Source organism: Convolutriloba macropyga, chromosome 2, assembly GCF_964194025.1.
Source record: "Convolutriloba macropyga chromosome 2, txConMacr16.3, whole genome shotgun sequence".
NCBI classification, from domain to species: Eukaryota; Metazoa; Xenacoelomorpha; order Acoela; family Convolutidae; genus Convolutriloba; species Convolutriloba macropyga.
Genome location: NC_134469.1, coordinates 57,520,034 through 57,540,834, shown reverse-complemented (window position 1 = coordinate 57,540,834; position 20,801 = coordinate 57,520,034). Strand labels below are relative to the sequence as shown.

Genomic DNA, 20,801 nt, shown 5'->3' with positions numbered 1-20,801 from the left:
CAGTCGGATTATTGAACGACAATATTAAAATACATTGGGTATAATGGCATTGGGTATAATGTCATGTAACCTCAAAAACAGAAGTCAATGGTCTAAACAAAAGAGTGAAAAATCAAGTCCTGAATAAATGAGTTGCCAAAACGTGCTTCAAATTAAAGCCCGGCACATAACCGATATTCCTCATCAAGTCTAAAAACAAACCCGAACTCAATATTATCATCGGCCATCACTTTGCGGCTATTATACTTCGTATTGCATGGCCAAAACTAACAAAACCAGAAATCCAGCTACCAAATAAATTGAAAATGGTCCTTGTAACCGTGAAATCAGACCTCACAACTTTCAGCCAATTCTGTATTTAATTTATGCACGGTGGTTCTTAATTTATTAAATTCTGTATTTAATTTATCCACACACCAATTTTTAAATTTTGGATAAAAATAGCCTTTATTACAAACGCTGGATACTTTGCGAACATATAGGTTGATCCTAATCAATTTTCTTTTTGTGCCCCGATTCGCTAAATTATTTGGCAGTGAAAACTTTTACAGGAAAAAAATCATACTCAGCTCAAAATTTGGACTAACATAGGATGAAATATTATGTTCTCCTATCAACAAGATTACTGTTACTAGAGATCAGATTTAAATGAGAAAATTTTATCCTGATAAATTTAAAATTAAGCAACTCTCAGAAAGTTACGCGGCCTATTCTGCGAATTGCATAAAAACGTAAAACACAGGGCTGCTCATAACGATTAAATCCCATTATCAAATTTATTGTGTTTATCGCATGATAAGATTTTACTTATTTGCTGACTTGAAAGTCAATATTACCGTATTGAATTTCATTGGAATGGTGCATGTGGTACAAGTGATGCTGTTGCTGCTGATGATGGTTATGCGAAGGGTAATAGTTGGGGTGGTTATGGCTGTTGCTCGCATTGTGGTGACTGAGCTGTGAGCCACCGTAGTGCCCTATCGTTTCGTCACTCAGTGTACTGTCCTCGCGGTTGTTCAAATTCATGGATACGCCAACTAGACCATGACTGAGGCTCAGAAACTCCTGGGAGTGTCTGGACTTGAGCTGTGTAGTTGCCAAAGGTGAAATCTGCTGGGGCGTTTGGTGGTGTAGAACTGATGATGGGTTCCATTTAGAATTGCCCAATGGTGAACCAGGGATCTCATCCTAAAATAAAATCAACATCAACTCATAACATCAATGAAAACGTGTTTACTTGAGCAATTTTCGAGCTACGAAAAAAACACAGACACCTTATTGTTTTCTTTATACGCTCTTTTGTTTTTACTGAGGATAGGCTGTAAAAATTCAGCAGTGGTTCGAAAATTTTGGTGCTGTGAATACAGGTGTTGCGGTTGAAGTACACTGAAGTAGACCAAAATTTTAGCTCAATTTCATTCTAATTTCGAATGAAGGAGACAGACTACACATCTGTATAGATAGGTTTCCTAAACTCAGCTCTCAAATTGAACAACATTCATATAAATAATTCAAATTTCAATTTAAACTGTACGCAAATGTGCAGAATGCACCAACTGCCGCCTTCGAAAGCAGTACAAAGGAAAAGGCGGACTGCACAAAATCAATTTGGAGAGCTTCCCTAAACATTTTAGTATCCAAAACAAACATTCCAAGCGGTGCATTATTCATTTTTGATTTTTGTTTTCAATTTCAAAAGACCTGAAGCAATAAATAATTCATTATCAAAACAGGCTGGATTTTGTGCTTCGAAAGAGCCATTTAAACAATGCCTCTTCCGCTAAGGGCCAGAAAATTGCACATTTGGGAGGAATGAAGCTGTCAAAGCACTCTTTCATACTGCCAACTTCGGTCTTGTATAAATGACAAGCCACCTACTTACTCAAACTAAATATGTTATCCAAAGAATAGCCATTTTATATCAGTCAAATGGTACTCAATTTTTATTTTCATCAACCAATCTAAACAGCAAGTCGCTCACTTTCAATTAAAAATTCAATACATTTTTACTCTCAGAGCGTAAAATAATGGTGCTCATAGGCGTGTAGAAGACACCATAAATCTACGCATACCGACAAAACTTTACTTTTAAAACTCACAAATGTGAACAGCAATTGTTACAGGTGATTTGGTGCGCTGAGAAAATGTTTGGCACCTGAGCTACAAGGAGTTTCTTCAGGCGCGCTCAGTTACAAAGAGCTCGGCAAGCAGTAAAAATGAGATGCGTGTGTATTTGCAAGAAAATGACAATCACAAGCTGTTACTAATCACACTCATAGCCAAGAAATTGCTCAATTATACCATGTACACGCCATAATAACTATCCAATTTGTTGTAATGGCAACACGCTAGACGCCAAATGAGCGTTGTTCACGTACTACTTGGTTGGTTATCTGTGAAAAATCTGCCTGCAGCAAGTTTGTTCACGTACCAGACGTACAACTCAATGCATAAGATTTACTCTTCATGTTAAAATAATTAGTATTCCTTTAACAACCAGACCGATTGTGGTTTTAGATACAGCGGCTTTCAACAACTTTTCTCTATAATAAGGTGACAACAATAATGTTTGACATAGTTGCATTTTCGAGCTCTTCAGCTGTCCTTTCTACTAAGCTAACAGCTTTGTCACACTTGCGAGCAATTTCACACCTGAAATTATAACATGAGCAGTTTCATGCCCGGAAAATACATGTAATAAACAATTTTTTTGTTTTCAAGACCGCCGATTAAAATGACAGGTTACACTTAGAAACATTGCAACATGAAATAAAAACATACCCGGCAGATTGCCAGAAAGTAGCCGCCGTTGATTCCCATAACCAAGATTGGGATTGAAAAGAGAAAAAACTAGTGAAAAAATTATTTTTAAACAATTTTAAAGTGCGAACTATTTTGATGTCATGTTAGAGCTGAACGTACTCCTGTTTCGTAGTGAGCTCACATATGGGCTAGTATCAATACCCATAAGCATTAGAGATGGTGACTAAGACTTAAAGGAACGAAGTTTGAGTAACGGGCATCTAAAACTGGGCTTTATGGGTTTATCCCGTCTCAATTTCTGATTTCATTTTTTGATACTGACTCAGTTCATTTTGAACTGCTTGGGTGAGCAACTGCTGCCTAAAAGAACTTATAGCAGAACGAGAGAAGAGTGAAACTAGCCTAGAGAAGTCAAAAAGATATCACGCAAAATGTTCAACAAGCTGTGAACTAAGGTAAAGCGAAAAATTTTTATTCTATGAATGGATATGGCCTAGAATTAACTATGAATGGATTGGGAAAACCATTAAGAAAAACAACTCAATCCGAAAAGACGAAAAAACGGTTAAAATTAAAGTGAAATTGCCGCATGTGAACAAAAAACCACTACCGAGAAACCGAATTTTTGTTCAAACACCGTTTTCTCACTCTACTTTAAAATTAGAGCGAAAAAAATTCACGCCGCAAAACCACTCGCTTTTTCGTTCCATTTCCTGTTTCGGCGTGACCAAAATCACTACTCCAATTTGACTTCAAAAATCATTAAAATGTGCGAACAGATCTTTAAAAAAAGACAGCGCACCAATACAATTAAAATTCCTGAATTGTGAAAAAAAATTAGAAGCGCTATAACAGCCGGCTGAGAAGCTTAGGCGGCTATTAAACATAACTAACTTCGGGCGATTTGCTCGCAAACGATTGGCGGACATCGGTAGTAGCCAGCTTGGGCTTCAGGATGCATCAGGTGGGTGAGAGCAAATTGGGGGGGGGGGGGGGGGGGGGGGGGGGGTCAAGTGATGGGCGAAGGATTATGGGAGCTGTACGAGATATGGGTCCGAATATCTGGATTCCAGGACGCTGGACGCGGCGTTGGGGTGGAGGTGGGTCAAACGTTTAAACCTTAGAACCGCCCTACACGGCTTGAAATTGTTTCTTCGAAACAGTTTTTGTGAATCGCATTCTTAGTGTTCATTTAAGGAGAAGGGCTCCAAGAGAGCCGCTCGGCCACTTAATGCCCTCTGGGCGCTAACTGTTCATCCCATTTTTGAAGACGAAAATTCAAATGAGTCAAACGACCAGTGAAATTTTATTCAGCTGAATGGTAATTTCATTTCTTAATTAAAAAAGTTCAAATAGATATCATAGAAACCGCTAATATTGACTAATGAAGAAACAACAACAGAGTACAAATGTGTCACACCAAGGATTTAATCAACACCTGTTGCGATTTTAGCAGTTAAATAAGCTGCCAGTGTAATAAATTTTAATGCCCGATCGACACTGGAAAAACACTTCAGCATTAGACTACGAGTTTTTCACACTCTTTTATCGCCACCGTTACTATGTAAACAGTGGCGATAAAAGAGTGGTGATAAAGTTGTAGTCTAATGATGGAAACAGTTTGATAAACTTGTAATCTAAAAAACTTGTGTCGTGTGTGTGTTGTGTCATGTGTGTGTGTGGTGTGGGTGGTATGCGCGGTTTGTGTGTGGTGTGTGTATGTTTGTGCGTGTGTGTGTGTGTGTTGTCCGTGTTGTGTGTGGTGAGTGTTTGGTGTGCGTGTGTGTGTGTAAGTTTGTGTGTGTGTGTCTGTGTGAGTGTTTAAGTGTGTGTGTGTGTGTGTGCGTTCGAGCGTGTGAGTGTTTTAGTGTGTGTAAGTGTATGTGTGTCTGTGTTTGTTTGTGTCTGTGTGTGTGTGTGGGAGAGGGGGGTGGGCAGATGAGGACATAACGAAGAACAGAACCGAAGGAAATGTCACTTACCTTTGAAAATGTACTTATCCACAAAAAATAAAAATGAAAAACCAATAAAACTGTGTTGAAATGATCGCAATGTTGATTTAAAAAAATTACCACACGGTTGTTATCGCCCCCGATGTTATCATAACACCTCGGCTTCGCCTCGGAGTTTGATAGCTTCTCGGTGGCGATAACAACCGTGTGGTAATATTCATTATCGTTCATATATAGACAGTGAAGCAAAAACGTTTTACGCTCATGATTATTTTGCCTCTTTAAATTATGTGCCACTTTAGTGCCGGGCGATTTTAAGGCAATGTTGCTCAGTATATTTGACAACCCGCTCAGAACACTAATTTCAGAAAGCAGTAATTGCTATCATAATGAGAAAGTTAAAAGCCACAAGGAAGCGAAAAGAAAAGTGAAGAACATGAGAGTCCAGATAAACATACCCCACAGATTGCCGGAAAATAGCCGCTATTGATTGCTATAACCCCGATTCGGATTGAAAGTACAAAAAAGATTGACTGTTGTAGACAAATCATTTTTAAAGTGGAAACTTTATTTCAGTTTGTTTTAGCTCTGTTTCATAATGAGAGGATGAAGAATAGTATTAACACCAAAAAGCATTAGAAATGGTACCTAAGACTGATAAGAACAACCTTGAACTAACGCGCATTTAAAATTGGGCTTTATGGGTTTATCTCATTTCAATTTTTCGCTTCCTTTTCAGGTATTGACTGCTCTAGATTTACATCTCTCCGCTGAGCAACTGCTGTTTAATAGCACTTGCAGAAATAGAGAGGAATGAAACTAGCCTTGAGAAAAGAATTCTGGTGAAAGTAAACTGGTGAACGAGCAGTGATCTTAGGTAAAGAGAAATTTTCGACGAAATGAAAAAAGAGCAGGACAAATCCTGGCCTAAACGTCAAATCTTGGCCTAAAATTTATTGACTATACAAAATACTAGACCTAAAATAGAATATCAATGGATTGCGAAACCATTAGGAAGAAAATTCGATCGAAAAAATTGAAAATAACAGTAAAAATCAAGTCAAATAGTCTCATGTGAACAAAGCCACAAACGAGAAAGCAATTTGTTGAAATACAGTTTTGTCTCACTAATTTCGATATAGAGTGACAAAATTTACGCCGAAAAACCGGTCGTTTTTTTCGCTCGAAATTTAGTTTAGGCTTGACCAAAATCATCACTGCAATTCAACTTCAAAAATCAAGCAAAATGAGTGAATAGATCTTATAAAAAAACCTCACTTGCAGACTCCTGAACAAACTCGAATTTGATATTTGCATACAAACACTCAAACATTACATTAATCATTTTGAAACAATAACAGTAACATTAATTAGAACGGCTAAATCTGATATAAAACATCTGAAAAACTGCTTCACGAGCTGCGACTGCAAAAGAACTGCTTGGAAAAGAATCTGCAAAAACAGTTTTCATTCAATAATCGACTATCAATAGATTAAAAAAACGGTTGTTAGGGAGAGAACCCAAGAAAAGGAAGAAATCTAATTTTTTTCACAAAAATTTCAAAAAATTCGTACAAAAAGGCAATGCGGCACGTAATAATTGTTCCGGGAAAGGCTATTAACACTTCGTTAGCTCAATCAGTAAACCACTTTAATACTTTCAGAAACATATTAAACTAATATAGCCAGCAGATTGCCAAAAAATAGCCGCAATAGCTTTTTAGATCTGCAGTCTAAAAAAACAGTAAAAAGAGACCAAAAAATTCTCTTTTCATTAAAGCATTAGATGTAAAGTTCTGATTAGGAATCGTATAAGTTAAATCTACCTGTATTAGCTGCTCTCAAATAACCTCCAATTAGAGTGACAAACACTCACTTGAACTTATTGCTTTCAATTGAAGTAAAGAAACAACAACTTTTCAGTGAAGAAGTCATTTCTCGAGAGCGAGACAAGTCAAATGCGAAATGACCTTAGAGTGAGAAATGACGTCACGCACGTACTTCAGAAGAAATTGCACGAATAAATGAACAAAATGCAGATTTGCAGTGGTTGTGACTTCATATGTTCGTAACAAAAATCTTGAAATAAAACAAACAAGAGAAGACCAATGATAGCCCCAGCTATCGCTGTTAAATGAAACCACAAAAACCTGAGAAAAAACAGATGTGATAGTTTATTTCAGTGATAATTCTTCTGTATAACATAGAAGTGACACTTCACGGTAACGTTACGAAAATTTCCCGATTAAAAATTAAACAAGAAAATCAACAGCAAAAAGCTTAAAACATAACCAACTAACGTCGGGTGAATTGCTCTCAAACGACCGGGGGCGGTTGGCTTCCTCAGTAGCTCGCCATGGTTTAGTGAGGCTAGCATTAGATTAATTAAAGGGTCGAAGGTGAGCGCAGCGGGGGTGCAAAAGTGGATTGGGGGGACTGATGTGTGGGCGTTCGGGTGTGGGATCAATCTTCAAGAACCGCCCTTCACACCATAAGTATAAGTCTCCAAAACAGTTTCTGTTAATCGCAGATTTTAAGGCTAGTGGGCTGACCGGCTCTAGGAGAATTTAATGCAAACTGGGCGCTACCTCCTTATCCCGTTTCTGAAGACTTAAAGTCAAATGAGTAAGACGAAAATCCGGCCAAGCAAAAAATTGTAGAAAAGACACAAACTGGATTACTATATTTAATACAAATTGCTTTTCAGAGCAATTAACAAGGATTTGATAGCAATGAAGTGCCTTCTAAGTCATTTAGGATAAAAAACATTTCTACGTTAACTTATTGTGAATGAGGATCAGATGATGACATTACGCCACATAACAGCAGCTGAAGTGAGGCATCAACAAAGAGAGAGAGAGAGAGAGAGAGAGAGATAGAGTGAGAGAGAGAGAGATAAACGTGAACGTGAAGGAAAGAAACCCTTACCGACAGAGAGAGAAAGAGAAATAGGAAAAATTTCCATGATGGGATTCGATTCTGCAACTTCTAGTTTTCTAGCCTTGTTAGTAAAAAATCATATAGAAAAAACTGAACGCAAAACTTCAAAAAGGTTTCACCTTCGTAGTAAAAAAATCAAAACCACTTTTTGTCGCGAAAGTTCTTTCAAGTAACTCATCTCCGAGACTTAAAAAGTTTCGTGTGCCAGTAATGGTCGTTAAACTCGAGAAAAATTGAAAAATTATGGAAACAGTTACAAATTTTAACAGAATCCTGCTTAAAATTCAAGATAATAATATCTTAAGAACCAATTCATTGTCTCAAGAGACAATCGAGTATACCTGTTTCAAGTCTGAAATAGTGTCACTGGCTCAGAGATCCATACACTTGGAACAAAATTTTTCCAAAAATTTAAAAATTTTAAGTTTTATCCGAAAAACCAGAGTCATAGAAAATAGTAATCACCATCCCATTAACTCTATAAACTATGCTGCAGCTTATTATCAATTCTTGGAAGCATTCCCAGGGCCATTGCTACCGGAAAAAAAAATGAAAAAATTGCAAACATTTTATAAAATTGCTTAAATTCGTGATATTAAAATCTTGAACATTCCATTACATCTATAAACCATGCAGTAGCACATTATCAAACCGTAGACAAAGTTCCGTGGATATTGTGGCTAGATAAACCTACGAATGAAAAAAAATTTCAAACTGAAAAAAAATTGCAAGTTTTATAGAAAAAATTGCTAAAACTTGTGATATTAAAAAGTTGAAAAGTAATCCATGACCAACAAAAAATGTTCAGTAACTTATTATCAAAAAACTTGAGGCTCAAAAAACCTGAATAATGACTATAAATTTCAAAAAAATTGGAAAAAAATTGGCAAAAATTCAAAATCTTAAAATATTGCCAGACATTCAATTACATTTTGAAATTGTACAGCAACCTATTTTCAAACACTAGACGAGATTCTTTGGCTCTTGAGGCTGAAGAATCTGAAAAACGACAAAACTTTTTATAAAAACATTCTTTTAAGTTTTTTTAAAATTTGCTAAAATTTTTGACATTAAAAAGTTGAAAAAAATTCCATGGCCAATGAAAAATTGTCAGTAACTTACAATCCTTAGGATGTTTTCTGGCCCCAGGGTTCGGAAAGACCAGAGTAATGAAAAATGTCAAAAATTAGAAAAAAACTTGAAAAAAATGCAAAACAGTATAAATTTGCGTTTTTAGCGACAGGCTGTTCATCAGTAGCTAGAAAAGGGGGGGGGGGGTGCACCGAGATCTGATGAGGGGAGGGGGCAAGAGTGGGGTGGAGTGGGGGCAATAGTGGGGGGTCACCAGTGGAGGGGTCTTCAACCTCTAAGAGCCGCCCTTCACACCATAAGTATTAGTCTCCAAAACAGTTCGATCCGAAACAGAGCTGAAAGGCTCTAAGAGCACATAGTGCCCGCTGGGCTCTACCTGTCATCCCCTTTTTCAGGACCAAAAGTCAAAAGAGTCAGACGAAAAATCGGTCAAGCGAAAAATCGAAAGGACCGAACTTCGTTTGAGAGCAATTAAACAGAAGATAGAGGCGCAAAACCAGAAATCATGAAAATGGGGCGGAATTCGATTAAAATTATTCCATTTTCTTCAATATTTTTTACAGTGGTTTTTTGCGCTCGCTTGCTCTCTTTCTCTCTCTCTCTCTCCTTCCCTCTCTCCCTCCCTCGCTGAAGGATGCTCGCACAAAACCCTCGAAATTCTCTCGAAAGTTTGGCTTTGTAAAGCAGATGCACCTAAACGATTCTTTCATGTGGCATTTGACTTTCTCTGAAACACATTCTCTATACATCGAGCTCATAGATTAAAAAATTAACAGACAAATCCTGACCTCCAGTTCAAAGAATTTTCATTGACCATACAAAAAGCTTGACACAGAATGGTCCACGAATAGATTGGAAAAACCGTTTAGACAAAAATTAGATCAAAAAATTTTAAACATTGCCGGAAAAAAGCCGCCGTTGATTCCCATAACTCTATTGGGATTGAAAGAAAAGAAAATATCAACAAAAATTGATTTTTGTATAAAAACATTTTAAGTGCAATTTATTTTGATGTCATTTCGTAATTGAACATACTCCTGTCTCCGGGCGCTACCTGTTTATCACGTTTTTGAGGACAAAAAAACAAAAGCGTCAGACGAAAAATCGGTCAAGCAACAAATCGCATAAAAAAGACCGACAGGTCTAATAAAATTGCTACAAATTTCGTTTCTGAGCAATTAAACAACATAGCTGGCAGATTGCCAGAAAATAGCCGCAATAGATTCGTAGATCGGCAGTCTAAAAAACAGTAAAAAAGACAGACCAAAAAATTCGTCTTTTCATTGACGGCTGATCTGTTATATTTTGATTAAAAATCTGTATAAGTTATTCCTGCCTCTATTAGCTGATCTCAAATAACCTTCATTTAGAGTGACACACACCCATTTGACCTTATCTCTTTGAATTAAAGTAAATAAAAGTCAATTTCAAAGTGAGGAAGTCATTTTTGAGCGTGAGGTAAGTCGAGTGTGACCAAAAATTTAATCACGCGGATGAGCAAAAAAACTCGCTCCACTAAGAGCGAAAAATGACGTCACGCATGCAATTCAATTGAAATTGCATGAACGAATGAACAAAAAGTGGCTGTGACGTCATATGGTCGTAACAAAAATCATGACGACGAAATAAAAAAAACAAAAGAGAAGGCCAATAAAAGCCCCAGCTATCGCTGTGCGGTTATTAAAAAGATATAGGCGTAAAACCTGAAAATGAAAACAGGGCGGAAATTGATTCAAAATTATTCCATTTTCTTCATTTTTTACAGTGGCTCTTCGCGCTCGCACGCTCTCTCTCTCCCTCCCTCCCTCGCTGAACGATGCTCGCACAAAACCCTCGAAATTCTCGAAATTTTGGCTTTGTACAACAGATGCACCTAAACAATTCTTTCGTGTGGCATTTGAATTCCTCTGAAACACATCCTCTATACATCAAACTCGCAGATAAAAAAAACATAACAGACAAGTCCTGACCTAAATTTCAAAGAATTTTCATTGACCATACAAAAAGCTAGACACAGAATGGTCCATTAATAGAATGGAATACCATTAAGACAAAAATAAAAAAACATTGCCGGAAAATAGCCGCCGTTGATTCCCATAACTCTATTGGGATTGAAAGAAAAAAAAACATCAACAAAAATTGATTTTGTATAAAAACATTTTTAAGTGCGATTTATTTTGATGTCGTTTCGTAATTGAACATACTCTTGTCTCTCCGTGAGAGGCTACAGGGTTTAGTATCAATACCAATAAGCATTATAGAAAGTAACTACAACTTATTAGAACAAATTTCAAGTACCGGGCATCTAAAAATGGGCTTTATGGGTTTATCCCGTTCATATTTCTGACTTTGATTTTTTTTTATACTGACTCTCTTCAATTTGAATTGCTTTGCTGAGCAGCTAATGTTTAAAAGGACTTTGAGCAGAATGACAGAAGAGTGAAACTAGCCTAGAGAAGTCAAAAAGATTTCACGCAAAATGTCGAAGCCGCAAATTGGGTAAAGCGAAAAAAAAGTTTGACGAAGCAAAAAAAAATAGGAGCGCTATAACAGCCGGCTGAGAAGATGAGGGCGGCTATTAAAAACAGTACAAATCAAAGTCAAATCGCCGCATGTGAACAAAAAACCACAAACGAGAATGCGAATTTCTGGATACACAGTTTTGTCTCACTACTTCCAATAATGAGTGAAAAAAATTTTTTTTCACTCTATTTTTCCACTCCAAATCCTGTTCGGGCTTGACCAAAATCATCACTTCAATTTGACATCAAAAACCATGAAAATGGGTGAACAGACCTTTAAAAAAAGACAGCGCCGCAATAAATTTCAAATTCTTTGAAATGTACACAAATAGATTGCCAATACTCCTCTTCGAGCCGTAAAAAGACAGCGCCCCAATAGAATTCAAATTTTTTGAATTGTTAACAAATAGATCGCCATCACTCCTCTTCGAGCCGTAAAAAGACAGCGCCCCAATAGAATTCAAATTCTTTGAATTGTAAAGAAAAGGCCTGCTATAATAGCCGGCTGAGAAGATGAGTGCGGCTATTTATAAAATTTCTGAGATACCGAAGATGTTTCTTCGCTTCACTTTCGGGAAATCGAAATGTGCGAGCCATCCCAAAAAGCCTGAAATTTAAACGGGGCCAATAATTTATACAACTTACTCTAATCTCTGCAGTGGTGCTCGGCCGACTGTAGTCCAGGAAATAGTTCTCTTTTTGCAACGCAAAATTTTTCACCGCTCGTTTCACGCCCACCTCATCAGTTCTAGCACTGAACACGCGCGAATTAACTCCGTTTTTTGATATCCCAGAATTCACTGCTCCCTTCAATCCTTTGCCAATTGAGGTGTGATTGAGGGTTGCTGCTTGATGATGAAAGTCAGACTCCTGGGTTGGATCGATAGGAGGCAACTGGTTGTACCTGTAGCCTCCTCCTCCCAGCGATATAGGAGGTGTCATGATACGGTCAGTGGTCATCTGAGTTTCGGGGAATAGCTTCCGCACCACCATTGGGTTGTGGGCCATAGCTTGTGTGGTCACACTAGGGTGGATAACGTGGCTCGTATTATAAATTGAGGTGATAGCCGTGGACCGCTGTTTGTTTCTAGCTATTGAGATTGGCTGCAGGCGTGTTTTGGCTGAAGGGTACCTGTTTTTGGTGGCATTGCTGAAATAAGGCACTAAACGTTCAAAATTATTTCTCAATTTATCATCATAACAGTACTAACATGACGAAAAAAAGTGTAAACCAAACGAAAAGGATAAACTACTCTATCAACAGACTATTCTACATTTTATTTCGCAAAAAAATTAAAAACAATGTAATTCAGAGATTCCAAAAAAGCATTACAATGAAGAAACGTTTTTCAAAGAAACAAGAAATTTTAACAACTGAACACACCCTTACCTTGATATTGCAATGCCATTGGCAATTATAGAGGGCTGTTGGATCTTCAAATTGGAATGATAGTAGAAGTTGGCTGCTGAGCTTGTACTTGACTGATCTTCACTAAAATAATCAAGTCCATTTTTTCAACTAGTGAGTTTACATACAATTAACAAGAACCTGGCAGTAGCTTAGTGCTTAAATAATAAACATAACCGGAAAATTGTCGGAAAATGGCCGCCGTTGACCCGCTTGACACACATTGGGATTGAAACAGAAAAGATTGTTATCCATTATTATTATTAATAGATTAAAAGATTATTATTATAATCAATTATTAATAGAATCTAGTAAGCCAAAAAAATTCAGAGAACTTAATGCCCAGTGGTCGTCAACTGTTGATCCCAATTTTGAGGACAAAAAATCAAGCAAGCGAAAAATTGCATAAAATGACTGTATAATTACTACAAACTTCGTTTGAGAGCAAAAATAATATCATAATTAAACCTCCTAAACAAAAAAAAAACAAATGCTTTAAAAAGCCGCGCGTAATAAAAAAAATTTGCTCGCTTTGAGAAAAAAATTTTACACCTCATGTTCTCGCTCTCTCTAAGGCAGCGATATAAACAAACACCACTATCTTTCCGCTGCACTCTTCGGTGAACACTCAAATCACTCACATTTATTCACACGTTTCATTTCCTGCTTCAAAATTGAATTGAAGCAATGATACAATTCAAATTCTTTGAATTGAAAAAAAGGAGAGCGCCTTAATAATAGTCTTGTGCACCTACCTGTAAAGTCCTCGACCCAGTTCATTTTTGCGGCCAATTTTCTTGGGAGCAATAGAGAGCACGTCACTCAGCTCTGCAGCCTGCGAATTAGCAGTGTTCAACCTCACTTGTGACGTCGTGTATCCACTGGGAATAACAGATGAAATTCTGTTTTGGTGATGCTGCATGACGACCATTAAGTCTTTGGATGTTGGCGAAAGTTGCTCTTCTTCCGGTGTTACAAAGCTCCCTTGAAACTCATCAGCTAGCTTTTCTGCAATGTTCAAGCATCGTTTACGAAGGTAATCCCCAGCCAGACGAATAACCTGAAACAAAGAAACTGAGAAATTTAGCCATAGCATCAAGCTCATATTTTACTTTAAAGAAAATCTGTCATTGGAAGCTAAATGTTGCATTTTTGTGAAACTTGTCGTGTGCACTGTGCCCAAGTTCGGTTTTGGAGTTCGTTATTTATGAATAATTTCAATTGGATAATACATACGAATTGTAAAGATCTTCACACTTAGAGAGAGACGAACGACGAGAAATCGGACCTTTAGTATGATTATTAAACTAACCTCAGGCCAACATGTCAGCAGCATATTGCCAAAAGTTGTATCTCTGGTACAAGCAAAAGGGGTCACAGGAGGATATCCCTTTTTCTTCCTTCTAGGTACGTGAAACTTCTTCTCTGAATCTACCTCTGTCGTTTGAGAGATATCTTCTGTTGATAGCTCTTGGTTGTCATAGGCAAAAACTTCTTCAATATCGCCATCTTTTTCAAATGTCTCCTCCACGAACATGTCCAGTGCGCCCAGATTTGTAGAAGCTTCGTACTCGTCAAAAGAAACTACTGGAGTTGGCACTACGTTGATAAGAATCGATATTCCGGTTATGGAAAACCTGGAAAATAGAGTGCATTCTAAGAAAGAACAACCACAAGCCAGAAGCGAGAACCGCATTGCATGTGGATAAAAGAAAAAACCTCGGACATGCATTTTGTCTCTATTAGTTGACAATAATTCAACAAACATCTTATTTGATATTGGATTGGCAAATGTAAATTATCGATTTTGTTCAATCAATTTGACCTCCATTAGAGTTTGGCCTCAGTCTATGTGATGGATTGAACACTACTTCCTAACTATCTCATCTTTTGAATAACCCGTCTTTCTTGGGTCAACCATTTTACCCAAAAAAGAAAAGGAACACACTCAGCTTTAAAAATATTTCACTTCAGGAATCAAAGCTCAAAGCAGCCACTAATACTATCTTTAACACTGTTTGACAACTCACTCATTTAAATATGATGACGGGTGATCAGCCTGGTTGAGATCTGAAGAGGCCCTAAGCTGAAGATTACCCCCAGAATTGCGTTTAGACGGTGGACTTTTCAAATTAACTGTCGAATCGTTTATATCTCCACTAAATGACGAGTCAGCAGTAGTGGACATCTGTGCTGGAGTTTCTTGAGAGTAAAAGCCACTGGAGCTGTCCGCCTCTGTTAAGCCATGATGGTGGTTGCACGAAGTTGATGCTGAAGGTGCAGCTGATGAGATAGAATGGCTGCTCGCTTTCCCGTGCTCTTCATTATAATTTCTCATATTAGAATTTCCACAGGGGTACTTCGGTGGTACAGGCGTGACAGCTGCCGACACTGGGGTGGTTAGTGATGACAAGTAGTCCGAAAATTCATTATCCCCCAGGCTGCTCCCCAGCACCCTAAAATCAAAACTCTTTACAAGCTACAATCATTCGTTAAGGCACACGTTTCAGTTCACGCTCAGGCATGAGGAACAGAATTACTACGATGCAAAATGCTTTAAACGGCTCTGGTACTGCGCACTCCCCCAACTTGCGTGCTATTCAAAAGCTATTGTGGAAATTCTAAGACCAGAAAACACTTCTAAATAGGTCACCAAAATTAAAATATCTTACTTTCCGATAATTATCTAAATCTAGCATTTATCATTTTTTTCTGCGGCGAATTCTATACCGCATACACCTCTCCGGGCTTATAGAGCAGTACAGTCGTTCGGTGGGTCTACGCTAGAAAACAAATCAATCATTAATCAAGATTAAAACATCACGTGCACATTTTAAAATGCCGAAAGTCTGCAGTGCTAAAGTTAAAATGCAAGAAGTTGTTACTTAGCAAGAAGTTGACTTCCGTTGACTTTTGTCATTTTAAAACGTGGGCGTTTCGTGTTTTAAGCAAGTTTAAGTGACTCTGCAGAAGTCACTCTGAAATTCTGATAAATGTTTCGCGGTTCTCGGTAAACGCCAGAAGTTCTCAGCGACTTCAAGCAGAGTCACTTAACCATTACTTAAACAACTGAGCCTATGTAAGGAGCTTTTACAGTGTAAACTTCTCCTCGAGTTCCATCACCAGCTCTAATGATTGGACGAGTCGTGGGCATTTTGTTTTGCATTTTTCTCAGCTGATGATTGTGTAATATTTTCATTCTACTGGTAGACATGAAAAATTTGAAATGCTTTATGAAGACGTAGTGCTGAAAGCGCCCCGGTCACCCAATATTCACCTAGTGTTGGGGAGGGGCATTTCTTAATTTAAGTTTTTTTGACAATTGGAAGGCGAGCTTACTGACAGGATGTGTTGATTAGCAGAAAGTTATTTTCGAGATATTGTCTCAGAGATGCTACCATTATGGGGCGACCTGATTGGAGGGACAAGAAGCGTTGGGAGGGGGCGGGTCAAACGTTGGGAGGGGGTTCAGATCACCAGTTGGAGGGTGGACAAGGGGCGTGTTGGGGGTTACTCAGGAGGAGGAGGGGGCGACTGAGGGGGTCAAACTTTTAAGAACTAGAACCGCCCTTCACACAATGAACTTGCCTCCTCAAAACATTAAGCTATTTCGCATATCTAGAGACTAGTAAAGCGTAAGGCTCTAAGAGCTTCTCAATCACTTAATGCCATCCGGGCTTTACCTGTTTTCGAGGACCAAAAGTTAAAAGGGTCAGACGATAAATCGGTCAAGCGAAAAATCGTATTAAAAAGACCACAGGGCTAATATAATTGCTACAAACTTCGATTGCAGGCAATTAAAAAGATTTATGGCATTTATTTTGGCAGATAAATCACCGGGTAGGTTCAATAATTCTCTTTCAATTATCAAATTTGACTGTTTTATGGTAAATACGTTAACGGTAAAAACTTGTTCAGTTCAGCCACGGCGCATTTGTTAAACTGCATCCACTATAAACTTCGAAGAGCACGTTGGACAAAAAGATAAAAACATGCAAAAACATATTACTGCACTTCTGGTTTTCACGAAAAGTTCAAAACATTTAGATTGTTTCCTGCCTTCAAACTACATTCTGAACTTAGTACTTATTTTACTATTTCCAGATTATAAGAAAAAAATAACTAAAAGTCGAAACAAAGCTTCTTTGAAAGATCAGAAATTATTATCGCTTAGGCGACGCCAGGAAAACAAAAACCCGGAGTGGCATTGGTTTTCGTAGTTGGATATAAGTTTTCAATTTTAATTTCAAACTGGTTTCAAAATAGAAGAAGCAATTTTCTGAGAACGAGCTCCTGTTTTCAAAACCTTTTAAGTTTATATGGCTCTACATATTTTTGACATGCTGCTTATTGTACATCAGCAACTACAATCATCGAAAAAAACTTAGGATTAGAAACTCTCTTTTCCCATTTTACTTTTCCCATGAACTTTGAAAGAAAACCTGATCATTAACTAACCTGGTATCTCATCAAAAAGAAATTCAATATACATTCTGCAGAAAAATTTTACTCCCCAGAGGTTTTTCAATAGTGCCACACAAACCTTCCTCCTATCAATATTTTAGGGGGTCGAAATGACAAGAGGGTCAAAGGGAGTCGAAGCCAGGTAGCACGAAATCGGAATAAATAAACATAGCAGGCAGATTGTCGGAAAACACCCGCTGTTGACGCGTTTGATGCACATTGTGATTGAAACAGAAAAAAAAGAGATAAAGTGACCAACATTTTTCCAGTTTTTTTCAGAGTCAAAAAGTGTTATAAATTGGCGTGCAGTTTCAGTTGGATTTTGATCTTATGTAAAACGAAAAACGTGATCAAAAGATAAAGCGAATTAAAAAAAATAGCAGGACAAGTGCTGAATTACAATCTAAAGAATTGAATTAGCTTTGACCTGACAAAATAGACCATGTTGGATGTCCAATGAGAACAATTCGTTTGACCCCATTGAAATTAAGCAATTTTACTACAATAAGAAAAAAATGATCAAGACTAAAAAATCAGATTTTTAAATCAAAAGACGATTTCTAAGAACCAATGCCGCAAATTCAATCCCTTTGTTTCTCATTATCAAACAATGAAACCTGCCATGAATGAGGTTAAGTTATAAGACAGCAGTAAGTTAAATAAAAACTTGCAAAACTCAAAAATTCACTAATAGTTTTTTAAAAACGGGCAGCGAAATATCAGTCAAACAAAAATTACAAAAGAATAACAAAAACTCGAAAACTAACTCTCATCTTTTTTGAGAAAAAGTAGTGTGAAAGTCATGAAAACTATGAAGCTATTAAATCGGACCAAGATTAAATTATTTTGCGCCTCATTTTCAACCAATGAGACCTGTCATTGATGATACTAAGTGATAAGACAATGAAATAATTTTTAAAAGGGGGCAACATCAAATATTCTTTATTGTTTTTTGACAAAAAGTTTTCAGGTCGTAAAAGTTTCTGTTGTTCATTGATGGATTCTAGCAATTTCAACTAGGCGCAATTAGAACACATTTATCATGCTAAAAGCACTCAAGGAAAAGAAACTCTGAAAACAGAAGTCAAATAGACGCACGTGAAAAAATTGACGCCGGAAATAAACAAATAAAATTGACTAACGAAAATGAGCAGTTAAATTAACCTGATATAGACAAATTCCCTAGTCCATTCTTTGCACTCCTTGTTGAGCACCGCGTTGCGTGACTTGAAATTCTCGTACAGAACCTTGTCTATCTCACCAAACATTGAGGCCACGCACTTGGTTGCATGCTTGTCGAATTCCTAAAAGAACAAAACATTTCACATTGCACAGAAACAAGTTGAAAAAAGGTGAATTCTAATATTTTTGAATTCAGCGTGCGGTTACACAAAACTAATCAATAAACAGAAACAATAATTCCTTCTGCAATTAAAGCAAAGAAATTATACAGGCAATTTATTCTGTAGATCATGCAGTTTCTTTAGTCCTATAATTTACAGTGTATGAAAAAAAACAAGTAATGATTCCAATAGTTTTGAAGCCGAATCTTTGAGCAAATTTAGTTTGAACATAAATGAAAAGCTATTCGTTTTTGAGCTTAATATGAATTTGCTCCCAAATATCGCATCATCTGTCAGTTTTATTGCAAGAGCACAAAATGCAAAACAATGTACATATCTTTTTACAATGCCTCCACCAATTCCTCCTAGCTACAAACTTAGACACCAAGTTAAAACAGACTGAGATCAGAAAGTTGGATTGAGCGCAATTAGGTTGTAAATGTATTGTTTGAGTCAAATCACCATTTCAAGATTGATGTCTTGATTGGAAAGAAATTAGTCTGCCGTTGACCATAAAAACAACACACGTCACTATAAAATCTGCAGTCATCAGTTATAAAAAAATATATCAAAACGTGCAAAAATGTCCTTATTCACAAATTATACCGCTATCAAAGAATAGAAATGGTTGTGAATTTTTCAGAAGCGACATGATTAAAAATTTTATGACGGAATCTGGCTTTGCTTTGGTATTGAGGAACAGAGATTTTGGTGTTTGCTCACACACATGGGAGAATAAATTAGAATTCGATGGTTTTCACAACACAAAACAATAACAAACATTTGAAAGGCATAAAAAACACCTGGAGGTTGCCACTTTGCGCACTAGAATGGCACCTTTGAATTTCAAACATTTTTCAAAGCTAAACCTACACGCAGATGCGGCCAACAGTTCCTTTCTTCTGATTTGAAAGTGGCACAAAAGAGTTGCGAATTTAATTTAAGCAGCTATATTAATTTCAGAGATTACGAGAATAAAACTAATAGAACCGGATTTTTGCGATTATGAAAAGCAACAGCTCACGTCACTGAAATTGTTTCTATCGTAAATTGGAAAGAACTTCAAGCGTTACAGCACATCTGCGTCCCACCAATAAAACTACAGCACAACAATTTAACGCTCCCAGTTTTTTTTACAGAACATCCCATATGAAGGATCAGACCCATTAAATTGAAAGCACTTGGAAATCGGGGAAATATAAAAGCTCTGATAAGAAAACACAACAAATATGTGACTCGGTGACTTCTGGTAGTGAAAAGTGACTTGTGGTAGCTATTCAACGACAAAGATATGACAAACTCAAAATTCATAAATTTACTCATCAATAGAAAAGAAAATTGAAATTTGGTTTTCATTATGTGCACAACTCGAACTTAAAAATTCGCATACCGATGTTGAAATAAAAAGTTATATCATCTTACCTTTATTAGTTAATTTTTAGAACCGTAATAAAACAGCTAGCAGACACGGGAAAGTGAAAAAAATTACAGCTGTGAAATGTAACTCTTTTAATTCACACGGAACTCAAATGTCCACAAAACAATATTCCGAAATAAAAAACCTCGAAGACCAGATTTCCTTCAAAATGTTATAACGTTGTGATTGAATTAGACAGATGTCTTGTAAAATTGCCTTCAAATATCATTCGGTTATAGTGAGCTTATTTGACTTCAAATTATCCCAAGTAAGAAAGAAAAGTCAATTTGAGAGGAAGAGGGAAGTCATTTTCATGTTATCAGGAAGTTTCACGAAAACTCAAACAACAATTTTCTTCAACTAAGTGCTAGATCAACCACACAATCAATGACCACCAATTGAACTCATGAAAATCAGCAAAAAACCTTAAGGAAAATCTAAATGTTTGCAAAGTGAACATGTAGCGAAAAACACTTTTTAGGACAAGGTTTGTAACAAAAAAAATGCGACCAGATCAATTCCGTGATTTCCATTTTAAAAATTGATTTATTTCATACAAACTAATTGCATTATAGCTTAGCAATTACGCAGACTTTTTTCAGCAATTTTGCACAAAGCGAAAAGATTCAAATTGGAGTTCGAATAAAAGGAATCAAATAAGAAAAAAGACTTTTGCACCCCCCGCCTTTGTCAATCTAGCAAAATTAGTTTACCTTGCAATTTTTTAGCATCCGAATCATATTCCGCACGGACTCAATGCCATCATGGCCTTTATAGTTCCATCATTTTTCTATTGGTTCTATCAATCTCAACGGAATTAAAGATAGCAACAATAGTACAAAATCTTTGGATGATAAAAACATGATGGATTAATATCGTCCTCGTAATACTACAGAACTT

General features: G+C 37.0%; 1 protein-coding gene across 2 annotated transcripts in view; it reads right to left on the bottom strand.

Annotated features, from left to right (window-relative positions):
- LOC142334532 (uncharacterized) overlaps positions 1-20,801 on the bottom strand; it is a 42,294-nt gene that overhangs the window by 5,643 nt on the left and 15,850 nt on the right. For both annotated transcript variants that reach the window (XM_075382631.1, XM_075382632.1), the window contains exons 4-10: positions 18,306-18,445; positions 14,708-15,133; positions 13,990-14,314; positions 13,433-13,737; positions 12,660-12,761; positions 11,915-12,419; positions 837-1,188 (exon numbers count right to left, since the gene is read on the bottom strand). In XM_075382631.1, coding sequence (XP_075238746.1) covers positions 837-1,188; positions 11,915-12,419; positions 12,660-12,761; positions 13,433-13,737; positions 13,990-14,314; positions 14,708-15,133; positions 18,306-18,445 — 2,155 coding nt within the window. The remainder of the gene's footprint in view (positions 1-836; positions 1,189-11,914; positions 12,420-12,659; positions 12,762-13,432; positions 13,738-13,989; positions 14,315-14,707; positions 15,134-18,305; positions 18,446-20,801) is intronic.